Genomic DNA, 27,945 nt, shown 5'->3' with positions numbered 1-27,945 from the left:
AAATACTACACATTTATTCTTCTTTTTTCAACAGAAACAGATGTTAACGTTATAAAGGGTCTGAAATTAGTTCATTAGCTTCCTATGTCCTCATCCAGCCCATAAATATACTTCTCCATTCATCCAGTGTTGATGATCACAGTACTGATCTAAATATACTTCAAACCATGTGAAAGCTCACAACCAGACGTTTCCAACAAGTGGTTATATGACCCCCACAGCTCCAATGAATGAGTGAGAGCCGGGCACACACTGGCTGACACTCACCACAGAGAGGTGACCATCTGCAGCATACAGCAAACAGCAGGACCACAGAGTAAGGGAGCTTGGTATATGGTTGAGTTTTTGTTGGTTGTTGTTGATTAAAGGTGCTGATACATTAGGCTGCACCATATTAAACGATGTTACATGTATGTGAATCAGCATTTACATTTGGCTGGTTGACACATAGGACACAAGTAATCACCTGACACAGAAGGTCAATTGATCTTCGGTGATGATGGTTGACACTAAACTACTACTACAATTCAATAAGACTTGTTTTTACCCATTTTAAATGTAAAGTGCAACTAATATGTGGTCCCTGCCTCCTCAAGCAGCACATATGCTTAGTGTAGCGTCAGCACAACCACTACCAATCATGATGGGGGTGATGCTCCCATCAGGCTGTGAACAACAAAGCGTTGTCCTGTGTATTGAGGAAACATTAAGGACATCAAAGATGTGAATGAGTTTGAAAAAACCTTTCAGCAGGTTTGTTTATCACTGATCAGACCACACATCAAACCAGATTGCAAGACATGCTGCCACAAGTTCCACAAAAGCAGTTACATGACCTCATATGAAGAAGCAGCAGGACGTCACATGTGCAGTTACCTACTTCATGGTAAAAGACAGGATGTCAAAAAAGTCAGGGTCATTGGGAAACCTTTGCCACTACCACAGACTGAGGTCGCGTTGGACATTGGCATGTACACTACATTGACTCAAAATGGAATTTACATAACAAATGCTCGCAGACTGCGTCTCTTCCGTCTTGATTACAAGTTTAAAATCTCTGCTACTCCTCCCTCCCTCAAACTTCACAATACTGTCCTGCTGCTAGTCAGAGTTTCTCATGAGAGGATGTAACGATTCGGCTGATGTTAGTCTCAAATTTACAGGGCTGTTTTACACCATCAGGGAGTCTGAGGTTATAACATGAAAAGGTCAAAGTCGTTAAAAAAATGTCCAACATAACATCTATTTGAACCTCAGATTATGGGATCAGGGACCGTTAAACCAGACACCTGCAGCAGACCAACTCCTGACCTGAAACACCAAGAAATGGGCTAATTCACACTAGCAGTTTCATGTAGCGTCAGTTGTTATCAAGTTAACAGCACAATAGAAAAACATTCAATGACCATAAATGTCTAAATATATTTAAACATACTTTATATCCAAATATTTCAAGTAAACGTACCCACAGTGAGCCATGATAGGCCATAATAGGTGGAGGCATGCTGGCTCCTCGCCCTAGAGGACACACTGATGTGTTGGCGCTCACTGCTCCATCCATCCTCCCCCCACCTGAACACCACCACAACACAACCTCACCAGTATGCTTCACCTGACCACCGTCCCACCCCATTGGAAACCAGCCGTGTTTTGGCCACAGCAGGAGGAGGGGAGACAGGGGCTGTGGTGGTGTGTGTCTGTGTGTATCTTTGTAATCTCCATGCAATGATTCATATTAACTGAGATAAAGGCTCACACTCACTCTCTTTTTAATTCTCTGGTCAAAGCATGGAAAAGCTCTCTCCTTACTTGACCCTTTTCACCGACTTTTTGATTTTGTAGTGACCACATCTTTGTGGAATTTAGATCCTCGTCCTGGATATGGGATCACTTGCCGTACTCTATTCCTTCCTGTTAGATATTTGTTTTTGTCTCTTTGTAATTTCCTGCTCCCCTGGCCACAGCTGCTCTTACACACCTGGATGTGCGAGTACAGTTATCCTGCTTTCAAATCAGTCGAAGGACTGCATGCTGGTGTAAGTTCTTTGTTTACAAAAATAGAAAATCTCACAAAATACTCAAGGTAAGTATAACAGCATAGATAAATACAGTACTTGACTAAATAATCATTACTTCCCACATCTGGTTTTCCCAACTGAGCTTTTCTTTCAAGACCTGAACAGGTGACAGCCATATTTTTCACCTCTCACCATGAGTTGAACAATAACAGATTGAAAGTGTGGGAATACATAAATGGAAACGTTTGCTGTGAAATAATTATGCTGTGATCCCAAGCTGTTAGTGATTCAGCTGTGACTGTTTTTGCAGATGTACTGGCATGAAGAAAATCACATGTGTACACATGTGTCTCTGCACTGGTAGGAGCCCTGGCACCATCACATCCCCCTCCCCCCCTCCCCCCCTCCCCCCCCCCCCCCCCTCTCTCTCTCCCTCTCTCTTCTCTTTCTCTCTGTCACCCACACACACACACATAGTGATATACTTGGTCATTTTGTGCAATAACATTTCAGTCACTGTGTCGACCTTTATGGTTCGATAACAATGGTCTAATAAAACTAGATTTATAAAGCTTTAAGAGTAGAAGGGAGATTACATCTGTTTGTGAGACGACCCCCAAACTCACAAATGCATTACCGGATGCAACCGTTCACAACCTCAGAATCAAATACGCCATTTGAGAATGGAAACAGACAGCAAATTCTGCAGGGCTGAAACGCTGGGAGCTACTTGCGGGAAAACTATTTGACCTATTTTTGAGTTTTTCTCACTTGTATAAGACATGCTCTTGTGTGGGGGGAGCGAAGGATAGGAGGGAGGTGAAGGGATGTCCAGATGGAGAAAGCATTGCAGCCGAGAGAAGGAAAAATGAAAAGAAGAACTCAAAAGATGAAAAGATTAGGAAGAAAAATCAGTACTTGAAACAGCAAATGATAAGACACCAGGTCAATATTCTCACGGTAGAAAAGGAAAAAAGAGAAACCTGAGCTCAGAGATGGGAATGATTCCCTTTGTAGCCATAGAGGATCAGATCATTGTCCTGCTGAAAGAAACAATTGAGGTAATTTATGGAAAAGGAAATGAGACACAGGAGTGACAAAATTATAACGATTGCAGAAGATAAAAGTAGATGGCAAGAGATCCACAGCAGGTAACCGGAAATGAAGAAAACAGAGAGACGAGGGGTGACGGGAGGGGAAGGAGAATAAATTAAATAGGAAAAATAAAATGATCTGCAGAGAGGGAATGTGAGCCATAAGTAAGCTCCGGCCTGTCTGAAGCCTCTGCCCAGCTGCTCACCTGCCAACAGCTCCTCACATAATCCCTGGAAACTAAAAATACCAGGCACTTTGAAGCCCCGTCCACCACAGCCTGTCAGTCCCTAAAGGCCCTATAACCAGTAACACATAAACACACATACACACAACACAGATGTGCACATGCACAGACATACTAATGTATGTTAAACACTTGGAATCTGTGCAATTAGACTCATTTGGGCATAAACTGAAACAGTGAAACAGAAGCACAGATATACAGATGAGCATGGGAGGAGGTTGATGAGTGGAGACGTACAGCCTGAGACGGAGGATTCAAGTGCTACAATTGATGATTTGGTCACTAAACGAGCCAGCATGTCTGCACAAATCAGCCAGTAACCCCAAGAGAGTAAAACCAATACCAGCTTCTTTCTTGCCAGTTCTCCATTCTGTGGATGTTCAGACTGGCATTTGGTTAGCATCTTGTCATTGGTTTTGTATGTCTCCTGTCTCTTTCTTTCTACTTGCTTTTATTGTGTTACCTTGTTTTATTTCCTGCCGTTTATTTGTTTTGTGAAGCACTTTGTGACAGTTGCAATATTTTTGGCTTTAAAATCATATCATCCACGACTCCTTAGCACAGTACTTTGCATATCCAGGGCCTAATTTTATACCATTGTAGTTTAGTGTGAAAATGTGGGCTTTTCTCAAATATTGGAATCTGTCAAATTCTCATCAGAATGCCTGATTTCGACTGTTGCAGTATGGTAATTAGACAGGATGGCAGGCATTTCCACACCTACAGTACACACTCCACATACATGCTATGTGTAGATGCAGCGTGGCAGGAGCGTAGACAAACTCTTCTTCATGACTCAGTGACACTTGTCGTTGTGATCACTGATATACTGAGCTCAACTTGAGTGGGTCAATAACCTGAGGTTGCAGCGTTCAAGTGTCCAAGCTCACATCCACCAGAGCCGAGCCTGTGCAACGCTCCCATGCAGAAAACATCCTGAACACTATCATCTTACACAAGACTTGTGCCATTGCTGTAAACAATACAGAAAAAGCTGGAGGAGAAGTTGTTATTCTTTTAACTCTCACTTTTTTTTCTCTCACTGTTACGCAATTCTGCTTCGCCACAGCGCCTGAGCAGTTCAAATGGCAGCAGCATCAGGTCTTGCGTAAGTGAACAGAATCTGGGCTCTCAACACTGTGGCAAGGTGAGACCCATTGCTCAGGCAAATACCCAAATGTCTTCAAGTCTAGTTCTGATCACTCCATCATTGAATAAATTCTGTATGTAGAACATACATGGTTACTAATCTGAAACAAAAACAGTCCAGTGTAGCTGTAGGTTCACACAAAAATAATGACAAATGATGGTCAGTAACCATGCACTCTGTTTGCAGCAACACAATAGTGACACCATGGCTGCAATTCCTATTACTTGGTTGAAAATACAGATGGGTACACAAAAAGAGCCTCATCGTCTGGAGAAGACGGGGAATTCTGTTCTAGTCTGCTGCCAGTGAACAAAGATTGTATTTATAATACAGGTCACAATGCAACAATGATACAGAGGTAAACTACGCAGAAATAATTATAAGGCTGGACACATGCATTCAAAAACATGTTCATTCAGAGTAGCCACACACCTCCTCCAAAGTGTAACAACATGTTGCAGTGACGCAGGGGTGACGGCTACGGCGCAGTGTTATGAATCGGCTTTAACCTGTTGTGTACATGAAGTTATTCCAACCAAACTACTTGAAAAACAGCAAATAAATGTAAAAAAAAAAATACTATACAGCCATTACAAATTAAGAGATATTCCATTTTGGTAGAAGACAATTCAAAAAAGCCTTTAGTGAATACAGTTGGTCTAGCTTTACACAGCTGTAATTACACCTTTTAAACATACACAAACATATGGAGAAAGTAAAAGCCTGTTCATTTGACAGTGGTGTTCATTGTACATGTCAGTGTAGATGAACCAGCAGTGAAGGTTGTTTTTAAATATTTTAGTATTTGCTGTATTTCCAAGATTCGGCCCTCCAAACTGTAAAATTCATTATCAATAATAGGAACAGTCAATGGGGCTTTCAACTTTCAACAGACACGGTGAAAAGTGAGAGGAAGATTTCCCCTCAACTTTGGCAGCTGCGTAAACACAATGATGATGATCTACAAAGCTGTGTTGAGTGATATTGAGTGAGAAAAATGTTTGATTATCACTGAAATGCTTCTGTTTGTTTCCCGTGAGTGAGGGATAGTGAGTGAATGACTTCTTTCTGCTTCACTGTGCATTTGTATACAATGTGGATGTGTGACATGGGTTAAATATTTATTATTTGTACATACTTCTATCTCCACTGCGGGTCAAGATTATTTGTCCACAAGACCCCACTTTAAAGAAAATGTTTGGTACTTTATTAAACAACGTTCCTGTGTTGGAACGTGCTTGATGTCTGTGAGGTGTTTGCATTCGTGTCCTCCACAGGACCCTGTTTATTTACAGAGGTTTCAATTGCACTGACAAAACACTCCATCACACACACTGGCACCAGAAACAAACACTACCAAGGTCTCCACAAGCTTCCCCACCAGAGCTCACAGTGCAAACTGAAACGGAGCCACAGGCCGATATTGGAGATAATGGTTTGCTGAATGTAGGAGCATGCAGGAAGTGACAGATGTGAATTTTTTTTTACTTTATGTGCTGTCCCTGAAGTGACATGAGCCAATAAGGTGGGTGGTAAAATGTGATTCTATTTGATTGTATTTCATAATCATAAACTTAGTAATTACAAATGTTTTAAAGTTATTGCTCTGATTTACTCTTATCACTCTGCATAAAAATACCAATACATGAGTTGGTTGAGTTTTATTTCCAGCCTCATTGTAACGACACTAATGCTTTGCTTTGGTACATTATCTCTGCACAGCATTTAAAGAAAGTATGTTGCGCAAATACAAATCGTTTTTTTCACCCAGCGAAATTAAGACCAGACGTCAAGAATTAATGATGAAAATCTGTCCATATTTCCAACCAAATGCTCAAATCATATCATGTATTGAAACTAAGTCACAAAGTGTGTTTTCTTTAATGTTTCACCAATTACTTCAAAATCTACATCCACCGAGTATAAAAACATTTTTGCAATATTCAAGGATTCTTTTCGAAGTCATAACTTTAAACACAGCTCAGTGGAAACCCCACTTGTATCTGGTGTGTACACATAACTTGGGGGTTCCAAGTTCCATCTTCAACATGCCCACAGATATGACAAGGTTGGTGGTCAAACAGGATGCACCTCTATCAGATGCTGCATTGTATCTGCTGCACGTGTACAAATATTAGCAGGAGGAGGACTGATTAGAACCTCAGCAGGGGTGAGTTTGAGTTCAGGCAGACAGTGAGAAGGATCAGACTGTGAGTGGCGCCTTTTATATACACTAGTATGGAGAGTGTGAGGGACTGAATATGTCTTTGTGAGTAGCACTGCCCTAGGTCCCGCAGGTCCTACGGTAATGCAGGGCTTGTTTTTCTTTGCAGGCAGAAGCAGGACAGAATTTCGCAGGAGTGGATTCCAAAATTTGCAGACCTCAATTAATAACTGCATTCTTCCTGCACTGTGATTGGATCTCAGCAGACGGGTTGTTTGAGGTTCATTTTCCCTCCCACCTCCATGGACGAGCGTCAAGATTTAACAAAACTTTCGTAATTTTGCAATATGAGCATTTTTGAGATATTTGGTATCACTTAAGAGGCCCATTAGCATTTGAATGGAACCTTAAAGATCCATGTTGCTGTCTTTGTATTAAACATGACACTTTTCTAGATCCCCCAATAGAAGCGTGTTATGCTATAGTGACGGTAACGCCTGGCATAGTACAAGCTGTGAACAGAAGTTACTACAGGAATCAGGAATCTGTGTGACATTTCAGTGTCAGATGTCAACCACACAACAATTTCTAAAGGCAACGATTGGAAAATTTTAGTATCTAACTATATGTATAGATTCATGAAGAGGCGTTTTAGAGGCTTTCATACGTGTCCCATGGATATGGTTCTGTGGTTCTTTGGACATCTTGATTTTCTTATCTGGATACAGATTACATTTAATGCAAAGTGTAAATCAAACCGAAATTTTAAGTAGATTTTCCAACACCAATGATTTATGTTCGTAAAATGTTTAAATTGCAGTTAAGTGAAATGTTGGCTAATGGAGAGGTAATTACTGCCTTTGATTCCACCTCACAAAATAAAAGCACAGTACAACATGTGGTCCACGTTTGCTTTGTAAATAACCAATGAATGTTTGGCTCACCGTGTCCACTCCCTTTAACAAGCAAACTGTTTGAACTGTGAGCCAAGCTTGTTAGTGTTTTGACAGAGTTTGGCCAAAGTCAGATGCTCGAATGATAGATGCAGTGCTTGTGTGTGTGTGTGTGTGTGTGTGTGTGTGTGTGTGTGTGTAATCAGATGCCACATATCAGTAAAGCCAAACATTTACTGTGAAAGAGTCAACTTTATCAGTGACTTAGTGAAACAGTTGGCATCTGTGCTCAGCAGCTTCACACACAGGAACAGTTAGTGTTCAGTTATGTATCTGTATGATCTGTGCAGACTGTATTGCTCAAAGTCTATAAGCAGCCTGAATTGTGTGATGAGATCTTGTGATATCATGATACATAAAATATTTATCATGTTAGTTGTATGTTATATTCACTTAATAGTCAGGGAAGGTCAGAGAAGCCGGCTTTGACCATGTTGTCACTAGTTTCAAACCCCAGAATTGGAAAGACAAAAGGGTAGAAATGGATTGACTACTTATTGTCTCTTTCAGTTCTGGACATATGCAACAACTTTGCAACTTTGTTACCTACACCTCTACCTGGGTTTCCATGTGAACAACAGACCAATACCAAGACTGTCTATAGAAAAGGAACAAGCCATCTGTTTTCATTCCTGCCTGTTCAGTTGGTCTCCTGTTGAATATTGTACTATGGCTTCTCCTCACAGTGAAACAGATCCCGTCAAATTTATGGTAAAATACTGGCAGCTGTGTTTGCCAGAATTAACTTCAAAAATACAATGCAAACGTAAAATATATTATGGTACTGTTGCTGCAAGTCCTGCTGGGAGATTTCACTTACAACCTACAGTACATACCTAACATATCGGAATCAAACCAGGAACGTTCCATTTCCAGAGCTCTACCATCTCGCCCCCCATTTATTAAATATTATTTTATGTTTGGAACAAACCGTGTTCAAAAACCTCTGCACTGCCAACAGCTATTTAATTTTTTTTTCTTTTTTGCATTTTTCATTCTTTGTATCTTGTCATTCATTATTGTTAACATTATTCTTTTCTATCTACTATTCGTTGTCCTTACTCATTACAGAAGAGAAACACACATTTCTTGTAAAAAATGGATATTAAAAGTTTGTTAAAAGAGCTCTGTTTTTCATTTGGAACCCCCGTTTTTGCCAAAGTGGGCAGCTCTGAGAAGACAAACTCCTGGGCTGAAGATGACTCCGGCCGTGCCTGTGCGTAATCTTTCCTTTGTGAATTTAACAAAGTGGTTCAAATGCAAAGGGAGAATTTCTTTCTTCTTTTTCATTGTTTTCAGTGCAGAAAAGTGCAGCGACCAACAATGCCAGTTTGTATGTGTTTTCAGCCTAAAGCAGTTGTTCTCAAAGAGGGGGGGGGGGCCTCCCAGGGAGATGTACTGCGAGGGGAAGTGATGCACCACACACGGGTTACAAAGTGGCAGTGCTGAAAATGTACTATTATATATTAAAGTTTATTATGGTGTTATTATAGCTTAAGAAAATCTGTCATCTCCAGGTCATGAGCTAATTGAGTAGTGATGTTCAGGAAAGGGAGGTGATGGTATATATATATATATTGTAGTCATGGTGTGAAGTGGTGGTAGTGGGAGAGGCATGCAGGGTTTTGGGGGTGGGGGGATCTCCCTACCAAAGCTATGAGGTCGGCCCTCCTGCTGGAATTTTCCATGGAACGAGTGGTGGAGTACAGCAGAGTGGCAGAGGGGCTGCTATCCACAACGCCTTACAGCTAACTGGGTTTAAATAGTGCGCTGTGGGTCACCAGCCAAACACACGCACACAAACACATACACACACCCCTCCCACCCAACATTTTTGTATGGCTTCCAGTGCTGTTGTGCCCCACATTGCTGTCTCTAAGGACTTCCTGGCGCCCAACCAAATAAGGCTAATACCCTTGTGTGTGTGTGTGTGGGAGTGTGTGTGGGTAGGTCTGATACTGGTGGAAGTTCTAAATGACTTCAGTTACGTATACATAGTAATATTGCAGTCACAAAATACTTAACTCTGCTAAATTAACTTGAGTAAACTATAAGCAGTCAGCTGTATCCTATTGTTGGAGATACAAGGTTTTAGTTGAGTGATTACGTATAAGTTTACATGCAATTTTGATTAATACAACAAATCTGTTTATTTCCAAACATTGCGTCAACTTTTGGGCTGCTCAATTAATTCGATTAAATCAAAATCACAACTTGGTCACAATAGATTGCAAAACTGTAGGAAGCTGCAAATGATTTAAATGTATAACAGTGCCGGGTAGAGCTCCAAATTATGATAGTGGTCGCGTGCCTGCAGCATACTGGGGTAATGATGGTAATCCTACAGCTGCCCCGTGGCAGCTTGGGAGGAAGTCAGTGTGTTTGGCCTGAAGAGATTGTAGATGTGTTATGCAGTGAAAGCACAAAAACAGCCAAGTGTGAGAGCTCAACGTGCAACGGCAAAGTACATGCTAAGTATGTTTTGATCCATTTAATCACTGCTGTAGTGTTTCATCATATCTCTGCTGACGAGCTGCAAGCAGTTATTTTCACCATTTCCATGATTAATTGATTGCAGTTAGGGACTGTCATGAAAGTGCTGTCCTCAATAAGGCGATGGGCAGAAATATTTTTCTTATTTTATTTGACATTTACTAACCTCCAACATATTATGAGAAAATCATCACAGCTCAAATAAAAAGAGCAATTTAATTCTTTGAATAGATCATGGAGCTAATTATGTGATTGTAGGAGTAAAAGTTCAAATCAGACGAAACAAACTCTCCTCACACTCTTGACTAAAGTGAATCTGAATCTTTCTGAATTCCATGTGGATGGTTTGCATGTAAACGTACTATGTAAACAAACTTCTTTCTTATCCAGCAACACTGGATCAGCAACATCGTATACCATTCAAGTTTAATGTACCTTTCTAGGTTGCCATGACCTCACACACTGCATCAGTATGGCCCTCTCCTGTTCATTAGTTCTGTCCTTCCCCTCCTCACCAGCAGCTGTCGCCCTCCAGCCTCATCACTTCCTGTCCCGCTCCCTTTGCCAACCTTCGTGCAGCTGCTGTGTGTTAGTCATTAGTTTCTCTTGTATATACCCCCTGTGTAGCTTCCAGTCATTGCCAGATTGTTAACCGTACTTTCCTTTGTGCCCAGTGGTTGGTTCTAACCCAATCCACTCTTTGTTTTCTCCATTCAGCCTCACCCTTAACTGTACATATACCTGTTAATTGGCATTGGAAGAGTTTGTCTCTTCCTCTTATGCCCTGCACTGGTTGTGTTATAGCAATCTGCAAAGAGATCCTACTACATCAGATATGTCTAGAAAGAAAGTAGAAGAACCTCAACGTTTGTACTTGAGCAAATGTTCTTCCAGCTCTGGCGACTGGCACACATTCTCTTCCCGGCATGCATTCACCCTGCGTTGTCTCTGCATCATGTGAGAGAGAAATGTATAACTAAGCTGTATGAACTGAAGGGTTCACTGCTGCTTTATTTCTCTTTGCTGTCAGCTTCTGCCGATCTAAGGAGCTGGTCAGCATCACCAGTTAAGATGGATGGAAATGCACCCAGGCGCTTTCTCTCACTGTTATTTATGCCCCTGACATCACTTGGCATGGATCCATGTCTATTCATATTTAGGGTATTTACACGAGGCCGTGCCAAGGATAACATTTAAAACAAAATACACCTCGGGGCAAACGATATGTCTTTAGTTATTTTTGCTTTACAGTATATGTAGGGAAACCTATACCGGATTTAATGGTTGCCCATTTGTTTTCTTATTCTCTTTATACGGAGATCCTTCTGCTGAGATGTCCTTTTGATACATGGGGGATCAAAATTCCAGGTCAGAGCAGGGTCAGGGTCGCTGCAGCTGACACATCACAGAGGCACACGCTGGAATGTGCAAAGATAGCTGCATGTTCACAAGTTGTGACACACTGTCTTTGGTTAAGAATGCCAGACTGAGGGAATGGGTGCTGCAGGGGAAACATTCTCAGCCAGCATAGCAGAGACCCATGTTTTTTTCCCAATAGTGGCACCCTTGGGTGTCTCGTGTCTGTCGCTGATCTAGTAGCGGACGGAAGCAGAACATGAAGCTCCCATCCATTGGGGAACTCATCTCTGGCTGCTATACACGTTCATGGGCTATGACACATAACAAGTGGAGTTAGGAGTACCAGGACTGTAAAAAGAGGGCGTTCCAAAGTGGGAGAAAATGGGAAAATTGCAAACCAAATGGGGGAGTACAAGGTTGTCATGGCTGCTTTAACCAAATGATAACACACTCATGGGCACACAGTATCCATCAGACACATCCTGTGTTTACAACGTTTTCATTCATTCATTCTCCATAGCCGTTTATCCTTTCAGTGTGGCGGGGGTGCTGGAGCTGATCCCAGCCGTCACTGGGCGATAGGCAGGGTACACACATCACAGGGCAAACACACACAGACACACAACTCAGTCACACTCCCATTCACACCTAAGGGCAATTTACAGTTTCCCATTCACCTAAACTGCGTGTCTTTGGGGGGTGGGAGGAAACCGGAGAACCCGGTGGAAACACACGCAAACACGGGGAGACACACAAAGGATCTGGCCGGGAAATGAACCCGGGACCTTCTTGTTGTGAGGCAAGAGTGCTAACCCCTGATTTTTTTAGCTATAATTTAGATTTCTGGAAGATAACCAAGCTTTATTAGCTGTCATTGCCTGGCATTGTGACAATAAGTCAAGTGAGTCATGGCCAGGTACCTCCAGTGTAGCAAAGGTTAAGCAGTACAATTGGCCAGGTGCCTTGCTCGCTTACTTGGATGTCAAAATCAACACTCTTGCATTGCCTCCCACAATCATGGGCTCCTTGCTGACATGTTGGGTGATATTTTACAAGAGATGTCACAGGTCACGTGATATCTTGTCATACATCACCACAATGGGAGGCTAACGCTAGCTTATGTCCTGTTGTAAAATGCTGATCATAGATGCCAAAATCCTGGCAATAGTTCAGAACAAAGTCTCTAAAATGTCTGACAACGAAGAAAACAAAGACAACAAGACAAACCAGAAACTTGATGACTTTCTTGAGCTGTCAGACTCACTGCTAAACTCAGTGAAGTCTGGACATGTGCCTTCACTTCTTTATTACACTTATCTTATCCCACTGTGACACCAGCAGTTGGCTAGATTGTATACAAATAGGGGATCACATGATGTCATATATCAACCTCCACTGTGTGGTTTCCTGAGATGATGAGTGCAAATTACAAGAAAATAAAAATATCTTAAGTTTGTTCTTTGTTCCTCTTGATTCTAACTGGACTTAAGTTAACAATTGTTATTATCAAAAAAAGTAACACGACACACAGAAACATATTTTCAAAGTTCATGACTTTCATGAGCTTAGAAACTCAACTTTGACTAGCTTGTAATCTTACCCATCACTGGGGTTTATGCCAAACCTGAAAGCCAAATAACACTTAAATAACATTTAAAAGTGCCTCTCAGTCTCTGTGAGACCCAGTGGGGTTGGTTGGAATAGTGATCATTGTGTTTGGAGGAAGGCAGGAGTTCTGTATGTGAGGAGGAGAAGTTCACATCAGGCTGCAGTTGTTGATGCCAGAGTGCTGCAGCTTAGCTCAGCTCTTTCTGGCTCTTTCCTCTCTGGACTGATCCAGCAGAGGATGACGGGACCAATTTTCCAAAACAATCACAAACACACGTGTCCATAAACAATAAGTAGGGGGGTTGTAAAGTCAGAACGTTGAAACTTAACACTTACCTAACATTGGGGCCACTTATGGGCCTACATGTACCAAAACAGACTGCCACATGGACCTCTGTTTCACCAGCATGGCTCATGGCCTCCAGGTCATCGCTTTATGTTTGCATCTACCTTGTTTCCACCAAAACACAGAACTCAACTGTATTCTGTTTCGCAAACCTAATTTCGAACCATTCTGAGCCTTTTACCCCAAATCGGAGTAGGAAACCTTGGTTCCACGGACCCTAAACACAACTGGATCCAGACCCAGAACTGCTCAGGTGGAAAAGTGGCAAGTGTTCAGTTCGCACCAGAGCAGAACGTTTTTCATGCCCAGAAACTATGTGCACAGCACGGGAAAGCGGTTTTCCAGCAAAGCATCAGTGTTTTGCAGTGGAAACACTTTGAATGGCTCCAGCACCAACCCCGGTGGAAAAGAGGCAACACACACACGCACGCACGCCGCACGCACGCACGCACACACACACACGCGCGCACACACACCCACCCACACACACACACACACACACACACACTTACTCTCAGACGGGAAGAAGGGCTGCATGTCGATCTTGTACACCTCCTTGGCGTAATACTCCTCTTCACTCCGCTGCCGTTCGCACGTCGCCGCCCGTTCGTTCGCCTTCTCCTGCAGCAGGTCCCGGGTGCTGTTATAGATGGCGACGATGTCCCGGGACACTTCCTCGGGCTCGGGGAACTCCTCCGGCGGGCTGCTGAGCTTCAGCTTGCTCAGGATCTGCCCTCGGATGGCCTCGATGCGCTTCTTCTTGAACTGCTCCATGTCCAGGGTGCTGCATGTGGACAAACTCAGCGCCACCGTGGCTAAATCCAAAGTGAGGAGAAGACTGACAAAATACAGGTTCATCTTGATTGAAGTTAAGAGAGTTGCTGGGGAATTGCTGACTTCGGTGATTTTAAATATCACACATTTCTTGGGTAAAATTAACGTTTGAAAAAGATGCGGCTAAACTCCCAGTTTCTGTAAAGTACGTTTGCAAATCATTTCAACTGTCATGATGCAGAAAACAAATCCGCTTTTCGATCGATACTCCCAGCTGACAGTCAACACACCAACAGCGCGTAAAGGAACCGATTAATGTAGCCAAGGATGACCGTGCGACCATTAAAAGGAGCAGAAAAGGATCTTGTAGAAGACAACGAGGTTTAAAAAACAAAGTGAACGCGGAACGCAGAGCCACGAAGCGATGAGGGAGCGAGCACAGCACCGCATCAGAGGGCTCCCAGCTCCCCAAACTCCTGGCCGCTTCAGCCAACACAATCTGAGCTCTGAGTTTTCTATCTGGAACTTCAGAGTCTTGATAAACGCGTCATTGCTTTTTTTTTCGTCCAAAACACAAGCATGCAATTGATTTAAAAGATCCCACAAAAACGCGCACCCTGGTCCTGGCAGGGGCGCAAGGTGCGAATGTTTCAGTCCGGGCTGAAGGCGTTATTATCGGAGCGTTTTTTTTTAGTGAGAAGCAAACTCCTCCAGAACAGCTCGGAATAAACAACTCGGGGTTTTCCCTTCGGTGCGACAGCGGAGCGTTTTGACGCGTCTTCACTCACCCCATCGAGTTGGGGGAATAGTTCGTCTTTTACGCGTGCCAAGCGGACAGCGGACACCGTTGAAGAAATGTCTAAGGCGATCACGTTACCGCTCGCTTCCCCACCGCCGCTTCAAATCGAGGCCGTGGTCATCACGTTCAGACCGGGGGATCCCTCCAACTCCCCGTTAGGAGACGCTTTAATGTAAATAGGAGTCCTCGGTGTGCCCATTGGGACAACGCTGCAGCGGCTAATGGCCCGTTGGCCCTGGCTTGGCGCGTCACGACGCAGGGTCCTAACGCCGGTCATATACGCGAGGCTCCCCCACAAACCGTCCTCACGTCAGATTAATGCTTTGCGTTTCATGACCCACATTAGAATCCTATTAGATGTTAGTTAAGCATAGTAGAGTATTAAAGCTTCTGTTGACAAAAGAGATTTCTAGAATAAAGGCGTTACAGTTCATTGGAAAAGGTGGAAATGTTATGAGACTAAAGTGATATGTACTGAGAATTCAAGGAAAACAGTTCAAACACAATAATCTGAAGTTATGTCCTTATTTGAGAAACCTATTTGTTTCTTCTTACATCAGAACTTTATTCTTAAAATACTTTCCCATGTAGGCCTCACTACTACATCCTGACATCAGAAAAATGCCTTTAACTGTGCAGATACGTTTATTCTTTACATCAGTAAGAGCAGCAATAGCATCTTAGAAAACAATACTGAACTACAAGGGTGTTCCTGAGAGATCATACCTCGGGCAATACAGAACAAGCCAAAATTAGACTTGTTCTTATGTAATAATCACTGAGAAAACAAAAGGAAAAACAAAGGAAACTTAACGCTGAGAGGATCAGGGTTATGCTTGGTGTTTGAACCTATTGGACATTCTGACAGGAAGGCAAAGGTGCCACACTCTGAAGCACCCTGCTGCCCTGAAATGATCAGAAGACACACACACACACACACACATAGCATCACAAATAGCATAACAGCTCTAATAATAACAAGACTATTTGTTTCCATAATGTAATGAATCTGGCCCACACTGTACCTATGTATAGTCTTGAAGGATTTACATGACAACACGTTACACGAATTATGGAAAAAGGAAGAAGAGGGCAGACAAATGGAACTCTTCATGGTCAATAAAACAAAATAAGCTATTTGAAAACACAATTTGAAACAATAATCAATAATAAATACAACATATAATCCATTTCAATTCCAAACCACACCGCCCCTCCCCTGCTCTCTCCTGTTTGCACCTTTTTCCACTTAATTCTTTTTTTTCTTGGAACACGATGACTTTATTCTTGAAATATTTCCGGAACAAAATTGTGTTATGACCCAAGTTTCATCATTCAGTAGCAAAAGGTGGGACAAAGACCTCCTGGCATAAGTAAAAGGTACTGAAACGTGAAGTAGAAACAGTGACCGTGTGACCGTGTGATGTCAGATACGACCTGGCGGGATAAGCTCCACCTTCACCTTCCACCTCCTGTGCGCTCCCTGCTGTATGCCAGATTGATTTATATTCACACCGCTAAGAAAATACCTCTTTTTTTCTTTATTTGCCAAAGCCTTGTGCCTCCACTCCATGCCTCTGCCCAACCAAAGCCAACCATTCATCAGCAATGACAGCCTCTCACTGCCTCTCTCAGCATCTATGCAGCTGCTCTAAACCAGATGCCACTAAATCAGTAACCGCATTCACAGATGTGGGTCCAAAGTGTGGTGTGTGTGAGTGTGTTGACAACACTGTACAGCGAGGGGCATACGCACCTGTGTGGGGAGGAGTTGATCCAGGTGAGGAAGTGTCGTGCCGTCCGAAGAAGCCCGCTTGTCCCAGGTTGAGCACTGTTCGTGTCACGGCGTTGGCATTGCGTCGCCTGTGCCCGCCTCATGGTTGACACTTGTGCAGTCACCAAACACAACCGGCAATAGAAACAGAAAAGGTGTGTGTATCTGTGTCCATGCCTTACCCACCTGCCATTGGGGGCCTGGGGCTGGGGGCTACAGCTCTGCCCTGACCCCTACTTCAGGCCAACATTGAGCACATTTACACCACTTTCTCTTTTCCTTCTTTGTTTTCTTATTTGTTTCTTCGTACTTGCGAAACCCCCAGCACTCATATCATTGATGACCATCTTCATAAATGCTTCAACCATACACTCTTTCTACTATTAAACCATACAGATGACCTTGTGGCATTAGAGCTTTCGTGTCCTACAACCTGATGTGTACCACCATTAACCAAGGCCCCTCACATTCCAAAACACACCTGCACACACACCGCTGATGTCCCAGATAGAATTCATTTCAACTGTTGAACAGTAAATCATAATGTTACTTCAGTTTAGCTTCAGATTTTACTGGAAAAGGGTAAAACAACCAAAGCAATGCCTGTAATTAACAGTGATGACATTAAAATACCACAAAATGCCCACAGCTCCTTCCATGTTTTCAATGCTGTCACTATGTGTTTCCTTTAATAGCATCAGTCATCCTAAACAAGCTTACTGCTCAACAGGGTTACTGTACAAAAACTATGCAACAGATTCAAATAAGCCTTCGTTTTATTGCAGTCAGACTCAAGCTGGACTCACATTACTACAGTAACACAAACATGTATCTGTGTGGGGTTCCATCAATGCAGTGTGCAAAGGACATTTACAAAAAAAATGGGCACAAGGACGATGATGAATCCATGATGAGTCCACCCTGAAGATTTAATATTACATTTCAAAACTCAATACACATCGCCAGCAGCCAGCCTCGCTTCTTTCGTCAGTTCCATTCTAGTGGACTGAGTATCGGTCCACAGTCATATCAGTGTTCCCCTTTCAGTCAGGGTGCATCATGCTCTCTTCTTCCTCTGCGTTCACCTGGATCCACTACAGGTGTGAGCACGTAATCCAAGGTTCAGGTGATCAAAATGATCCGTGAGGGAAAGTGTGCACGTTCTTTATGAATGGGGTCAGTCTGAATCGCTGTCCGCCGCGTCTCCTGCTGTCCCTGGCTCAGCCTCTTCTTTGTCACTCTCTTTGTCCCAGTCTTTCATGGACGCGCCCATCATGAAGTCTTCCCTGAGGACGCTCCACGCAGGCTTCTCCTCCGCTGCAGCGCCAGGCTGAACATACAAACGGCAAACAAAAAACATGACACGATGCTTCAGGTCCAATACTTTTTGGAACTGCTACTTTGTTGAGCCACTGTCTCTTAGTCGCTTTCTAAGGACAACAGCACCGCTTTGTGGACGGACTGTGCAATCACACTGACAGACTGGGATCGGGCGCTCTCACTCTGTTGGTGTCCAAGTTGATCCAAAGATCAGCAGCAGAGTGCATGAGCAGGATTCAGTCATTAAGTAATTAACACTAAAAGTCTTTTTGAGCCGTTATGAAACAAAGAAGGGAAATCTTAATTCCATTCTATACTTTTATAAGTCACTAAATAAGTACAAATATCTTTTCTTACCACATTTGTGATAGAATTAGTAAAGCAACTATACCAACTTTTATGGGAATATAAGCTCACCTTGTTGCATGAGCAGGACCAACTACAGCCTTTTGTCATATCAAACCTGCGTTTGTTATGATGACCTCATCTAGCTTCAGACTAGCAAATAGCATAACCTGTTCATTTCCTCTTCTCACTTGACTTTCAGTATTAAACATTTTCTATACTTTTGACTTTTCCAGGATCTCCATGACAGCAAACACCCTGACAATAGATAAAAGCAACCACAAAGTCCAGAGTAAATGCCACTCACCGTCTCCCTTTCGGCCTTGACGGTGGACCCACTGCTTCCTTCTGTCCTCCTCAACACATCGATGAAGTCTTTCTTAGAGACAGAGGACAGGATCTTGGCCTTCTTCCTTTCGGAGCCACCGACGTCCTTCACTTTGTCATCGATGGTCTTCTGGTGCTTCTTCACTGCGTTGAACAGCTGCACCACCCCTCTGAGCACAACAAAGAGCCACACAACAGTCAGCAAACTGACTCAGGACAAATGAGACAGAGCAGTGCTGGGAGTGTTCATACCTGGTGGCGATCCTCTGCAGGGTCTTTTCAGTTTCGCGGTCCTTTGCGACGTCGGCTTTCTCCCTGGACATCATCTCCCACGCTCGCTTCTTGTCCGTCTGTTGTGGAGAGGTCAAAGTGCATTATTACCAAGTAAGAGGTCAGGGTCCAGCTGGCCGAATACAAAGCAGGGCCAGAAGAGTGTGGCGTCAGCTTGGTTCAGCCGAGTGCTTGTTGTTGCCGAACAGCGGCAACAACAATCTCCCGTTGTCGCTGGTAACAGTCATCTTATTATCCATTTCAATCTCTCCAGTTACTGAGTCTTGTCTTTACCTGTGTCTTTCTCTCCAGCTGCTCCTTCTTTTCCTTCTCCTTGATTTTGTCCAGCTCTTTGTTCTTCAACAGGATGGTGGATTTGCTCTCTGGGACTTTCTTACCCAGAACCTTAGCCATGGCCTCTGCCCATCCAGCATTGCCGTCAGCTTCGACTCCTTCCCCATCCTCTCCATCATCTTCATCCTCTGCCTCCTCTCCTTCGTCTTCATTCTCTGCCTCCTCTCCTTCGTCTTCATTCTCTGCCTCCTCCCCATCACTCCCTCCATCGACATCTTCGCCGTCACTCTCTCCATCAGAATGACTCTGATCATCACTGTCCGTACACTGTGACACTAAACTGTCTCCTGGGTGACACAGAGACAGAGATATCATTGTGATTAAGTCACTGTACTCGTTCATCTCTACACAACATCCGAACAACAGAATCAGATCTTCACCCACCTTCAGAGTTTGGGTTTTATTTGCGTGCCAAAACAAACAGTAGCACACAGCGCAGCATGTAGTGTAGCTGATAAATGTGTGTACCGATGACATTCTCTGATCAAGACGCAGTATCACAGCTGCTTAATTTTTTAAAAAGTCCAAAAAGTCAAGCAAAATACATACTAGTACTTGTTTTAAACTTTACTGCAACATCAACAAAAACGAGCTGACTGACACGTGTTAAGTGGAGACTGTTAGCTGTTTCGTATGTTCGGAACAACAAAGCTACACAGCTAAACAAACGGGACAGATTACACGGCTGACAGGCGTCACCACGAGAAACACTTCAGAGCACGACAACGACACATTGATCACGTCAACAAAACATTTCGACCATTAACTGCACTTACCTAAGTCCTCGGGAGGAGTCTGCACATGCGTCTCCACTGCGGCAGCCATCGTGGTGTAACAGTAAAAGCGTTCCGCGCAGTGCAACTGAAAAAAGTAAAGTTCCGCACCAAATGTGTTCCCCATAATATCAACCAATGCGCTAAAAAAATAAACTTTAATCGGATAAGCAAAACACTAGTAACGATGACAGGATTCGCAATAAAATCAGAAGAAGAAGAAGAAGAAGAAGAAGAAGAAGAAGAAGAAGAAGAAGAAGAAGAAGAAGAAGAAGAAGAAGAAGAAGAAGGCTTTTATTAGCAAATTTTTTGCTGATTAACTTTTCATGTTTATTTTTAATTTTACTGCAGCTATTGTTATCATTTTATCATTTCTGATGAAATGTTGACTGTTTTCAGCAACCATTTTGGTCGTAAGTGAAATTTCGATTTTCAAAGCATGTTGGATGTGAGCCATGCAATCTCAATGACAAATTGCCAGCATACCCAATGTTTCAATCAACAGGTGCAAATATGATCCATATCCAAATCAATGTCTAACACTCTTGTCTAATAGCCGTAAGGTTCAGGGTCAACTGTACTTAATATGCATTTCACCTGTTTGACATATTGAAAGAAGAATTTCACCACAGCAATACTAGGTCATTGTTTTACTAAGGCTTGTTTTGCCTTATTATGCATTCTGAAATGTTAATATTGCCTATCCCTTTATTTTTTGTATGTAATTGAGGTCAGGACAGAAATAGCAAGATTTAATAATTCAAATCTGATTGATAACACTCATTCTTCACCAGAGTAAGAAAGTTGAAAGAAAATCTACTTATTAACTGATGGAGCATTAAGCTGCTGTGTATCCCTCTCTATTTGTGTATGTTGGTGTTGACCATTTAATAATTGAAAGATCCTCAAGTCTGTTTTGGAGTTGGGTCCATCTGTCCTTGAACACAGTTTGTCCTGTATCTGCTATTTTGAAAATGTATATTTTCAGAGTTTTTGACAGGTCACGATGGGGGCAGCCTCAGTAATTTTGCCATCCTTGGGCACCAGCATTAGCAGGACAAAAAGGGTTTATGTGGTAATTATCTGGTCATGTGTGTAGCATGCTTATGAAGCAATATCACTTATGAACCTTTGAACCTTTCGGTTACTCTTGTAAGACCTGACTGATCGGATTCAACTGGCAAAACCAGCAGACCATACTTTGAAAGATGACAGATAATAATGGAATGCTGCACATGAGACACTGGCAGCCAAACGTGGTGTAGTCCTCTTGGACATCACCTCAAGGAAAGATACAAGGCTAAACAGGAAGTGGGTGTGTCCTGTTTGGGCTACTGCTTTATAAACACAGGTATACAAAGGCTGGCAAGTCACAAATTTGAAGACACAACGTAAAGTCCAGTGGAAGAGGAGTCTGCAATCTGTTTCCCTCCACAGACTACTATGGCAAAGATACAACTGGGTAAGGACACCTTCACATTTTAAAACCTCCTAATGCATAACTCACCTCACAGTGAAGAATGTAAAATGTCTGATTCAGCTCTGTGGGAATGAATGATTATTACAGTGTTTCATGACTTGTTTTTTGCTTGTTGTTTGCTGGACTGGGTTAAACAAGTGTGAGATTAGTAATATGTGTTCTTTAATATGTGTGGGAGCTATAGAGTACATGCATTTCATCAGAAGAATATTACAAAGACTTGTGTGAGGCTTAGAATTATGGGGTAAAAAAATAGCCCCACAATCACATGTTCTTAAGTTTTCCTTCTCATCCAGCAAAGTTGAATATCACGTGTTGTACCAGAATAGTGGCAGCACGGTGTTTCTGCAGGTTAAACCTGATCAGCCTGTTTGATGAGCCACCTTAGGCGAGGGTGGGCGGAGGCTCATCATACAGGTCATGCATCAACTGACAAATGGCGTCAGGGGGTGCATTACTGGTAAGTCTCACTGGTAGACAGTACAGATGTAGTAGAGGGTTTTTAAACATCCGAGACAGACAGGCAAACAATGCTCATAAACCCCTTTCATTCCATTAAAACAATGGTTTGCATTTACTTTGCATCAACGTGCAGCCTTGTTACCCGAACGCTCTCTGCATTGTGATTGGATTCCAGTGGGCTTGCATTGTCACTATCAAACCCCATGCTTCATCTTCCGTCCTGCCTCAATCGATAATCCTTATCCAAATAACAATAACACAATAACAGAGAACCCTTTGTGAGGGTGTCACAATCTGTAATCCAGGTGCAAGTACCCATTTATGGCAAATCACAACTCCCATTAACTATACATTTATTAGTAAGAGTGACATGCCTTAATTGTAGGTGTACGTTCTCTTTAGCTGTGTACTACTTGTGCTACTACTTGATTTTTTAACTTTATTATACACAACATTTTTCAATGAAAATCAGTATTACTGCATTACCATTCAAAATCAATGTACTTTCTTTCAGTAGTTCAGGTGTTTGTGTTTGATGTGTTTCAGGATGTAGGAGCCCGATAATGGAGGCAGTGCTTGGCTTTGTACTAGGAGCTGTGGGAGGCTGCATACTAGGAGCCACAGAGGACCCAGTGAATAAGACCCTGTTAAGGATGACTTCAGCTGGACCAATGAAGCCCGTTTTGGATGAAGTCCAGACAGTGGGAGCTCTCGGATTGGGGTCCTTGGTGGGAGCCACAGCACTAACCATAGCGATGACGTCAGTCGTAGCTGGAGTGATCCTGGCAGCAGTGATAGCTACATTATTTGTGGCTACATTGAGCTGTGGCACTAAGACAGACACTTTGGGTTTGATGACATCAGTGGGACTTGCAGGTGCCTTTGGGACCACACTAAGTGGAGCCACGCTGGGGGTAACTATTGAATGGATTGTGGAAAATTCAGGCATGGTTGGGCTCCTGTGGGCATTGAGCATATTCACTGTGATCAAACCCCCCGTTCGCTTTTTATTTAACTTTATCTGGCAGCCAGGTCAGATGTGTTGGATTCAGGTGCCTGCATATGCTGCCATGGAGAGAGAACAAATAGAGGCAAAAGAGTTTCAACAGAGAGAGAGAGTAACTGTGCAAATTGAGAAGAGGATACTTCTGCTGGAGAAAGGAGGGAGCACTGGTGAGACAGGACATGGGACACACTGGGATAATGAGCGGAGGCAGAGGGAAGCGATTGAGACGGAAAAGAGAAGGATTGAAGCAGCAGAGGTCAAGGAAAGAGACATTCAAATGTGGATCAACACTGTGGTCGCAAAACATGTCGACTTCTTGGCTTTTTCAGGGATACCAATGACACTATTAGCCATGGTTACATCAGGGTTTGGAGTGTTTGGATACGGAGGTCACCAATCTGTGTTTATAGCACTTTTGGCTTTAGTTGGGATTATAGGCATTTTACTATTGAAAGCAAAGGACTTTAAGTTCTGGATGCTGGTAGGCTGCATGGGCATGTTTGCAACTTTTGTCATTGCTGTGCTCACACTACATGCTGGACAGGTGGTTGTAACAACTTCCATGAAAATGCGAGCAGCAGGGCACAATCAGTCCAGAGAAGACCTCACCAGCCGCATGAACCACCAATCAGCCCTTGAAGCTTTGCATGCAGGTTTCTTTGTGGCTAAGCTGTGCCAGTTGGCGTTAGGTGCTGCAGTAGCAGGGCCGCTGGTGAGGCAAGCAGCTGGAGCAGGTAAAGTCATAGTGGGGGCGGCTTTAGTGGCAGGGGGTTTACTGGTTGCGGTGGAGGCTTTAGCGCCAGTGCTAGGAGATGGGGGGAAAGCTGGTGCATTGTTGGGGGTAGTAGGAGCAGCAGGGGTGTCTGTTGGTGCAGCAACAACTGTGGCAAGAGGTTGGTCCTCGTGGCTGGGCACCATTGGAACATTAGTAGGCTTGGTTGTTGGTTCAGTAGGTATGGGGAAATACCATATTATCAACATGGGACTGCAGGTGCCAGTGGCTTATGTCTTTGCTATGACTAATCCATTGTGAGAAAACATTCACTGATTTCAACTAAACCTCAACATTTTCTAAAAGTGAAGTGTGCCTTGTCCCAGTAAACCCAATATCCTTCCCTAAATCACTGCTCAAAGAAACACATGCAGCAAGTCCTTTAGCAGCAATAATAGTGTCAATGAACCATTGAGATGTAGTTTGTAACAGAGGTCTCCACAGATCCGCTCCTACACAGGTTCTTCAGAATGAGACGTGACCCATGACCTGAGGACTGAGTTTCGTGTGTCAGTATCTCTTATTGTGGACCTGAGCAGACCCAAGCTGGCTCCTTATCAGCTCTGGTTGTGTGGTTAATCAGAAACGCGAGAGAAAATTAACAGAAAAATTATGCTATTCTTTGTTGATGTGATGATCAAGTTGAAAGGAAAGCTGCTAGCTCATCTGTGTATAAAATGTTGGACCTGTGAAGATATTTTCACCAGTCACTTGCCATCAGGCAGGACAGCAGCCAGGCTGACCTGCGGTGGCGATACTGCAGTTTGTGGAGTGGAAGAGTTGAGAGCCGATTCCCCCTGCAGGAATTCACTGAGAAGCTGCCATTGTAAAGTCCTCTGTATCCTCTACCATGTGAATACTTACAAAATAACCCTAATTTGCCCTACACCATGATGTGTTTCTCATTTTACGTGAATGTAATTTTTCAGCTGTGATACAATTTGAATCAGGCTAGACATAAAACCTGAAATGTACTGTACACATAATATTGCCTTTGTTTTATCCAGAATTTTATATCCTAATATATGGAAGTTTATAATATTGAAATGGAAAAATCAAGAGTAAATACAGCAACATGGTCCCTATCATTGTCTCTACGTCTCCATCATTGACTTTATGGAATAATATGTAGAGTAGTGGTTCTCAAACTTTTCCAGCAGGGCCCACATTTTGAGGAAACCATTTAGCAGTTCGGCGATTTATAAACCACACCAAGGACAAAAGAGCTATAAATATTGCATTTTATTAAAGGCCCTCAAGTTTACATAGAAAACTAAATTCACTATTCTGGCTGTTGGTGTTCTTTGGGCAACATTATTACAGACCAAGATGTTGGTCAAAGGTCTGCTTCAAGAAGGGCGATGGTAAGTGACGTTCAAGTGCTGCACCAGTGGCTGGCCATCTGTTGCCAAGGACAGGGTGTGCTCCAGCTTCCGGTCTGGGCGCAGCTTAAACACTCTAGAAACCTGTACGACAGGAAAGGGTTATTAAAACCAGGAGAAATATAATGGGTTGTGGATTATGACATAATTTCCTACATAACTATGAATGACATCATTCCTATTTAATGAGCGAATAATAAAACATTATATGCTTGTTTACCTTGCCTGAAAACAAGGTATGTATGGTGATTTATTTTTTATTGTAAAGAGGTATTTGTATTTTGGTAATCTAAATCGAAAGACTTCAACAATATTTTCAAAAATGGAAGGCATTACATCGCTGCGGCAGAGCTATTACACTTTCGCATTGCGCGCGCGAGCGTGGACGCTTGATAATCCCAGCGCGTTAATGCTGCGAAGGGCGGGGCTTAGCAGGAAGAAGCGTGGAATCTATAAAACATGGTTACTGTTTTGTCACGTGACCCAGAGTATTCACATGACACTCAACTCAACTTTCAGGAAGCGACAACAGAGACAGAATACAGGAAGCAGAGAAGGCTGAGGAATGATCATGTAGGACGGTTTACTGGAACGCTGTACTTCAGGAACAACAGGTAAGCAAGTGCTACGTTTGAAAACAGATCTTTTCTAATAATATAGTGATATTAATCAACAGTAAATTAATTCATTATATCTAACCGATCTTTTACAACTTTTACAACAGCTGCACAATTTTAATCACTGACCTTTGTTTGAGTAGGATGTATTTGGCAGCCATTTCGAAAAGATTAGCATGAACAGATTAGCTCTGTCAAGATCTTCTGACCCCACTCTTAATTTCTGCAATTAAACTTCTTGAGACTTGTGTACCATAAAGTGCAGACTCTGCTGCACATGCTGTCAACGCCATAGATTTTAAAGCCAGGAATTAAATGTGGTAGGCCCAATATATATCAAACACTTCCTGAAATATATCGCCGTGTGTGTGTGCTATTATGTTATGATATTCATATTGATCATTTATTAAGCATTATTCGTACACCATGATCCCAGCTGCCCCCTTTTCTCCTCTAAATCTGTTGTTGACAACAGTTAGGTCTGGCTTTCTTTCAGAATGTGGCGTTTGACAGTAGCTCCGCTGCTGGCCCTGATCTCACTCAGCACAGCCTTGGACAATGGTTTGCTGAGGACTCCTCCCATGGGATGGATGGCTTGGGAACGTTTTCGCTGTGATATTGACTGCAAAGACGACCCTGTGAACTGCATCGGGTACAATAAACTTTTCAAATTGCTTATATTCTACGTTAAAAGGAAAATGAGCAACAAGAAATGCAGATGTTGCATGGCTGACATCTACCTGTCCATTCTTCCCCAGAGAGAAGCTGTTCCAGGATATGGCTGATCGGATGGCTGAGGATGGCTGGAAGGAGCTGGGATATGAATATATCATTATAGATGATTGCTGGATGGCTAGGGCTAGGAACAAATCAGGACTACTGGAGGCAGACCCTGTTAGGTCGGTTTGCTAACCTTACACATTCATAACCTCTCTGTCCAGCCACTGCTGTGTGTCAGAGACATGTCTGTATGTAATTGACTCCCTGACTTGGCTATACGTCTGAAAATGTCACAGATAGCAGATGTCCACACAGAACACATACAGACAGACAAAGTCACTCATGTATTCCATCAATGTAGTTTCAAGATGACCCCACCTGCATTCGTTCATGCTGTGGGTGGAAAGTGAGCACCTGGAGGCAGCAAGATGTGTCCTGGTGTTTAATAAAGCCAGAGAGGAGCTGAGCTTAGAAACAATAAACAGCACCAAGAGTTTTCCTATGCACACAATCACAGCCACTGGAGTGCTGCACATATGTCCAAACAGATTCTCTGTATTTGCAGCTTTCAGTTATAAAATAGGCCTGAAAAGAGGACAAATAATGAGTAAATGTGGTCTTAATGTGTTCCATCTCTTCAGCACCTGTAACTGTGTCTGTGTGTGTGGTCTTTTTCTCTCTAGGTTCCCTGGAGGCATACCAAACCTGGCCAGGTATATCCATGACCGTGGTCTGAAATTAGGCATCTATTCAGACGTGGGTGTCATGACATGTATGGGCTTTCCTGGCACCCCTTTGGATAAAATAGAGACTGATGCCAAGACCTTTGCTAGCTGGGGAGTAGACTATCTGAAGTTTGATGGCTGTTACTCAAATCCTGTACAACAAATGTTAGGTAAGAACACATCTGCTGAACTGTTTGTGCATGTTGTTCTTTTTAATAGTCTGCATGGAAGAAAGACATTTAATAAATCGAACTTTAAGCGGACTCTTATGTCACACAGGCTACCCTCGGATGTCCAAGGCTTTGAACGCCACAGGCAGACCTATAGCATACTCCTGTAGCTGGCCTGTCTATGTGGGAGGACTTCCACCTAATGTGAGAATAATCTTTACTCTACATCAATGACTAACTAAAGACAACCTTTCAGCTTTAATTACTAAGACAGTCATTTTGTATAATATTATATATTTTCAATGTGCTGCTTAACCATGTAGAGAGATGATAGAGAGATGAAGCCTGCAGCATTATCGTTTGTTTCCATGTTAAACACAGGTGAACTACTCTTTGATGGGGGATATTTGTAACCTATGGAGGAATTACTACGACATCCAGGACT

General features: G+C 42.9%; 4 protein-coding genes across 10 annotated transcripts in view; 2 read left to right on the top strand and 2 right to left on the bottom strand.

Moving 5' to 3' along the window:
* tgfb2 (transforming growth factor, beta 2) overlaps positions 1-15,205 on the bottom strand; it is a 31,116-nt gene extending 15,911 nt beyond the window's left edge. The window contains exon 1 of the mRNA XM_076150529.1: positions 13,943-15,205. Coding sequence (XP_076006644.1) covers positions 13,943-14,288 — 346 coding nt within the window. The 5' untranslated portion in view covers positions 14,289-15,205. The remainder of the gene's footprint in view (positions 1-13,942) is intronic.
* A 2,127-nt stretch (positions 15,206-17,332) lies between these two features.
* rrp15 (ribosomal RNA processing 15 homolog) lies at positions 17,333-20,242 on the bottom strand. The gene is made up of 5 exons (XM_076150584.1): positions 20,170-20,242; positions 19,334-19,680; positions 19,022-19,119; positions 18,750-18,939; positions 17,333-18,107 (listed from the first exon to the last, which is right to left on the bottom strand). The coding sequence occupies exons 1-5, from the start codon at positions 20,216-20,218 to the stop codon at positions 17,955-17,957; spliced, it is 837 nt and encodes a 278-aa protein (XP_076006699.1). The 5' UTR covers positions 20,219-20,242; the 3' UTR covers positions 17,333-17,954.
* Positions 20,243-21,481: 1,239 nt separating this feature from the next.
* Positions 21,482-24,974, top strand: LOC143001026 (uncharacterized). 5 transcript variants are annotated; one of them, XM_076150572.1, is made up of 3 exons: positions 21,493-21,628; positions 22,035-22,106; positions 22,655-24,974. In XM_076150572.1, the coding sequence occupies exons 1-3, from the start codon at positions 21,610-21,612 to the stop codon at positions 24,145-24,147; spliced, it is 1,584 nt and encodes a 527-aa protein (XP_076006687.1). In that variant the 5' UTR covers positions 21,493-21,609; the 3' UTR covers positions 24,148-24,974. The 5 variants fall into 5 exon arrangements, with proteins under 5 accessions (XP_076006691.1, XP_076006687.1, XP_076006689.1 ...); XM_076150574.1 differs by having other exon boundaries at positions 21,494-21,628; positions 21,998-22,106; XM_076150575.1 differs by having other exon boundaries at positions 21,494-21,628; positions 21,976-22,106.
* Positions 24,975-25,766: 792 nt separating this feature from the next.
* The window catches only part of LOC143001009 (alpha-N-acetylgalactosaminidase-like), a 3,949-nt gene continuing 1,770 nt past the window's right edge, over positions 25,767-27,945 (top strand). The window contains exons 1-6 of one of the 3 annotated variants that reach the window (XM_076150547.1): positions 25,767-25,882; positions 26,382-26,537; positions 26,644-26,784; positions 27,289-27,500; positions 27,610-27,704; positions 27,882-27,945. The exon at positions 27,882-27,945 is cut by the window's right edge and continues 98 nt beyond it. In XM_076150547.1, the coding sequence (XP_076006662.1) occupies positions 26,383-26,537; positions 26,644-26,784; positions 27,289-27,500; positions 27,610-27,704; positions 27,882-27,945 (667 nt within the window). In that variant the 5' untranslated portion in view covers positions 25,767-25,882; position 26,382. Of the gene's footprint in view, positions 25,883-26,360; positions 26,538-26,643; positions 26,785-27,288; positions 27,501-27,609; positions 27,705-27,881 lie in introns of all 3 variants that reach the window. The other 2 variants (XM_076150549.1, XM_076150548.1) reach the window with 2 other exon arrangements.

This window comes from Genypterus blacodes, unplaced genomic scaffold, assembly GCF_046128005.1.
Source record: "Genypterus blacodes isolate CSIRO-AG114 ecotype Tasmania unplaced genomic scaffold, CSIRO-AGI_Gbla_v1 ptg000052l_1, whole genome shotgun sequence".
In the NCBI taxonomy this organism is placed as follows: domain Eukaryota; kingdom Metazoa; phylum Chordata; class Actinopteri; order Ophidiiformes; family Ophidiidae; genus Genypterus; species Genypterus blacodes.
The sequence above is the reverse complement of the archived record's forward strand: the minus strand, read 5'-3'. Positions and strand labels throughout refer to the sequence as shown.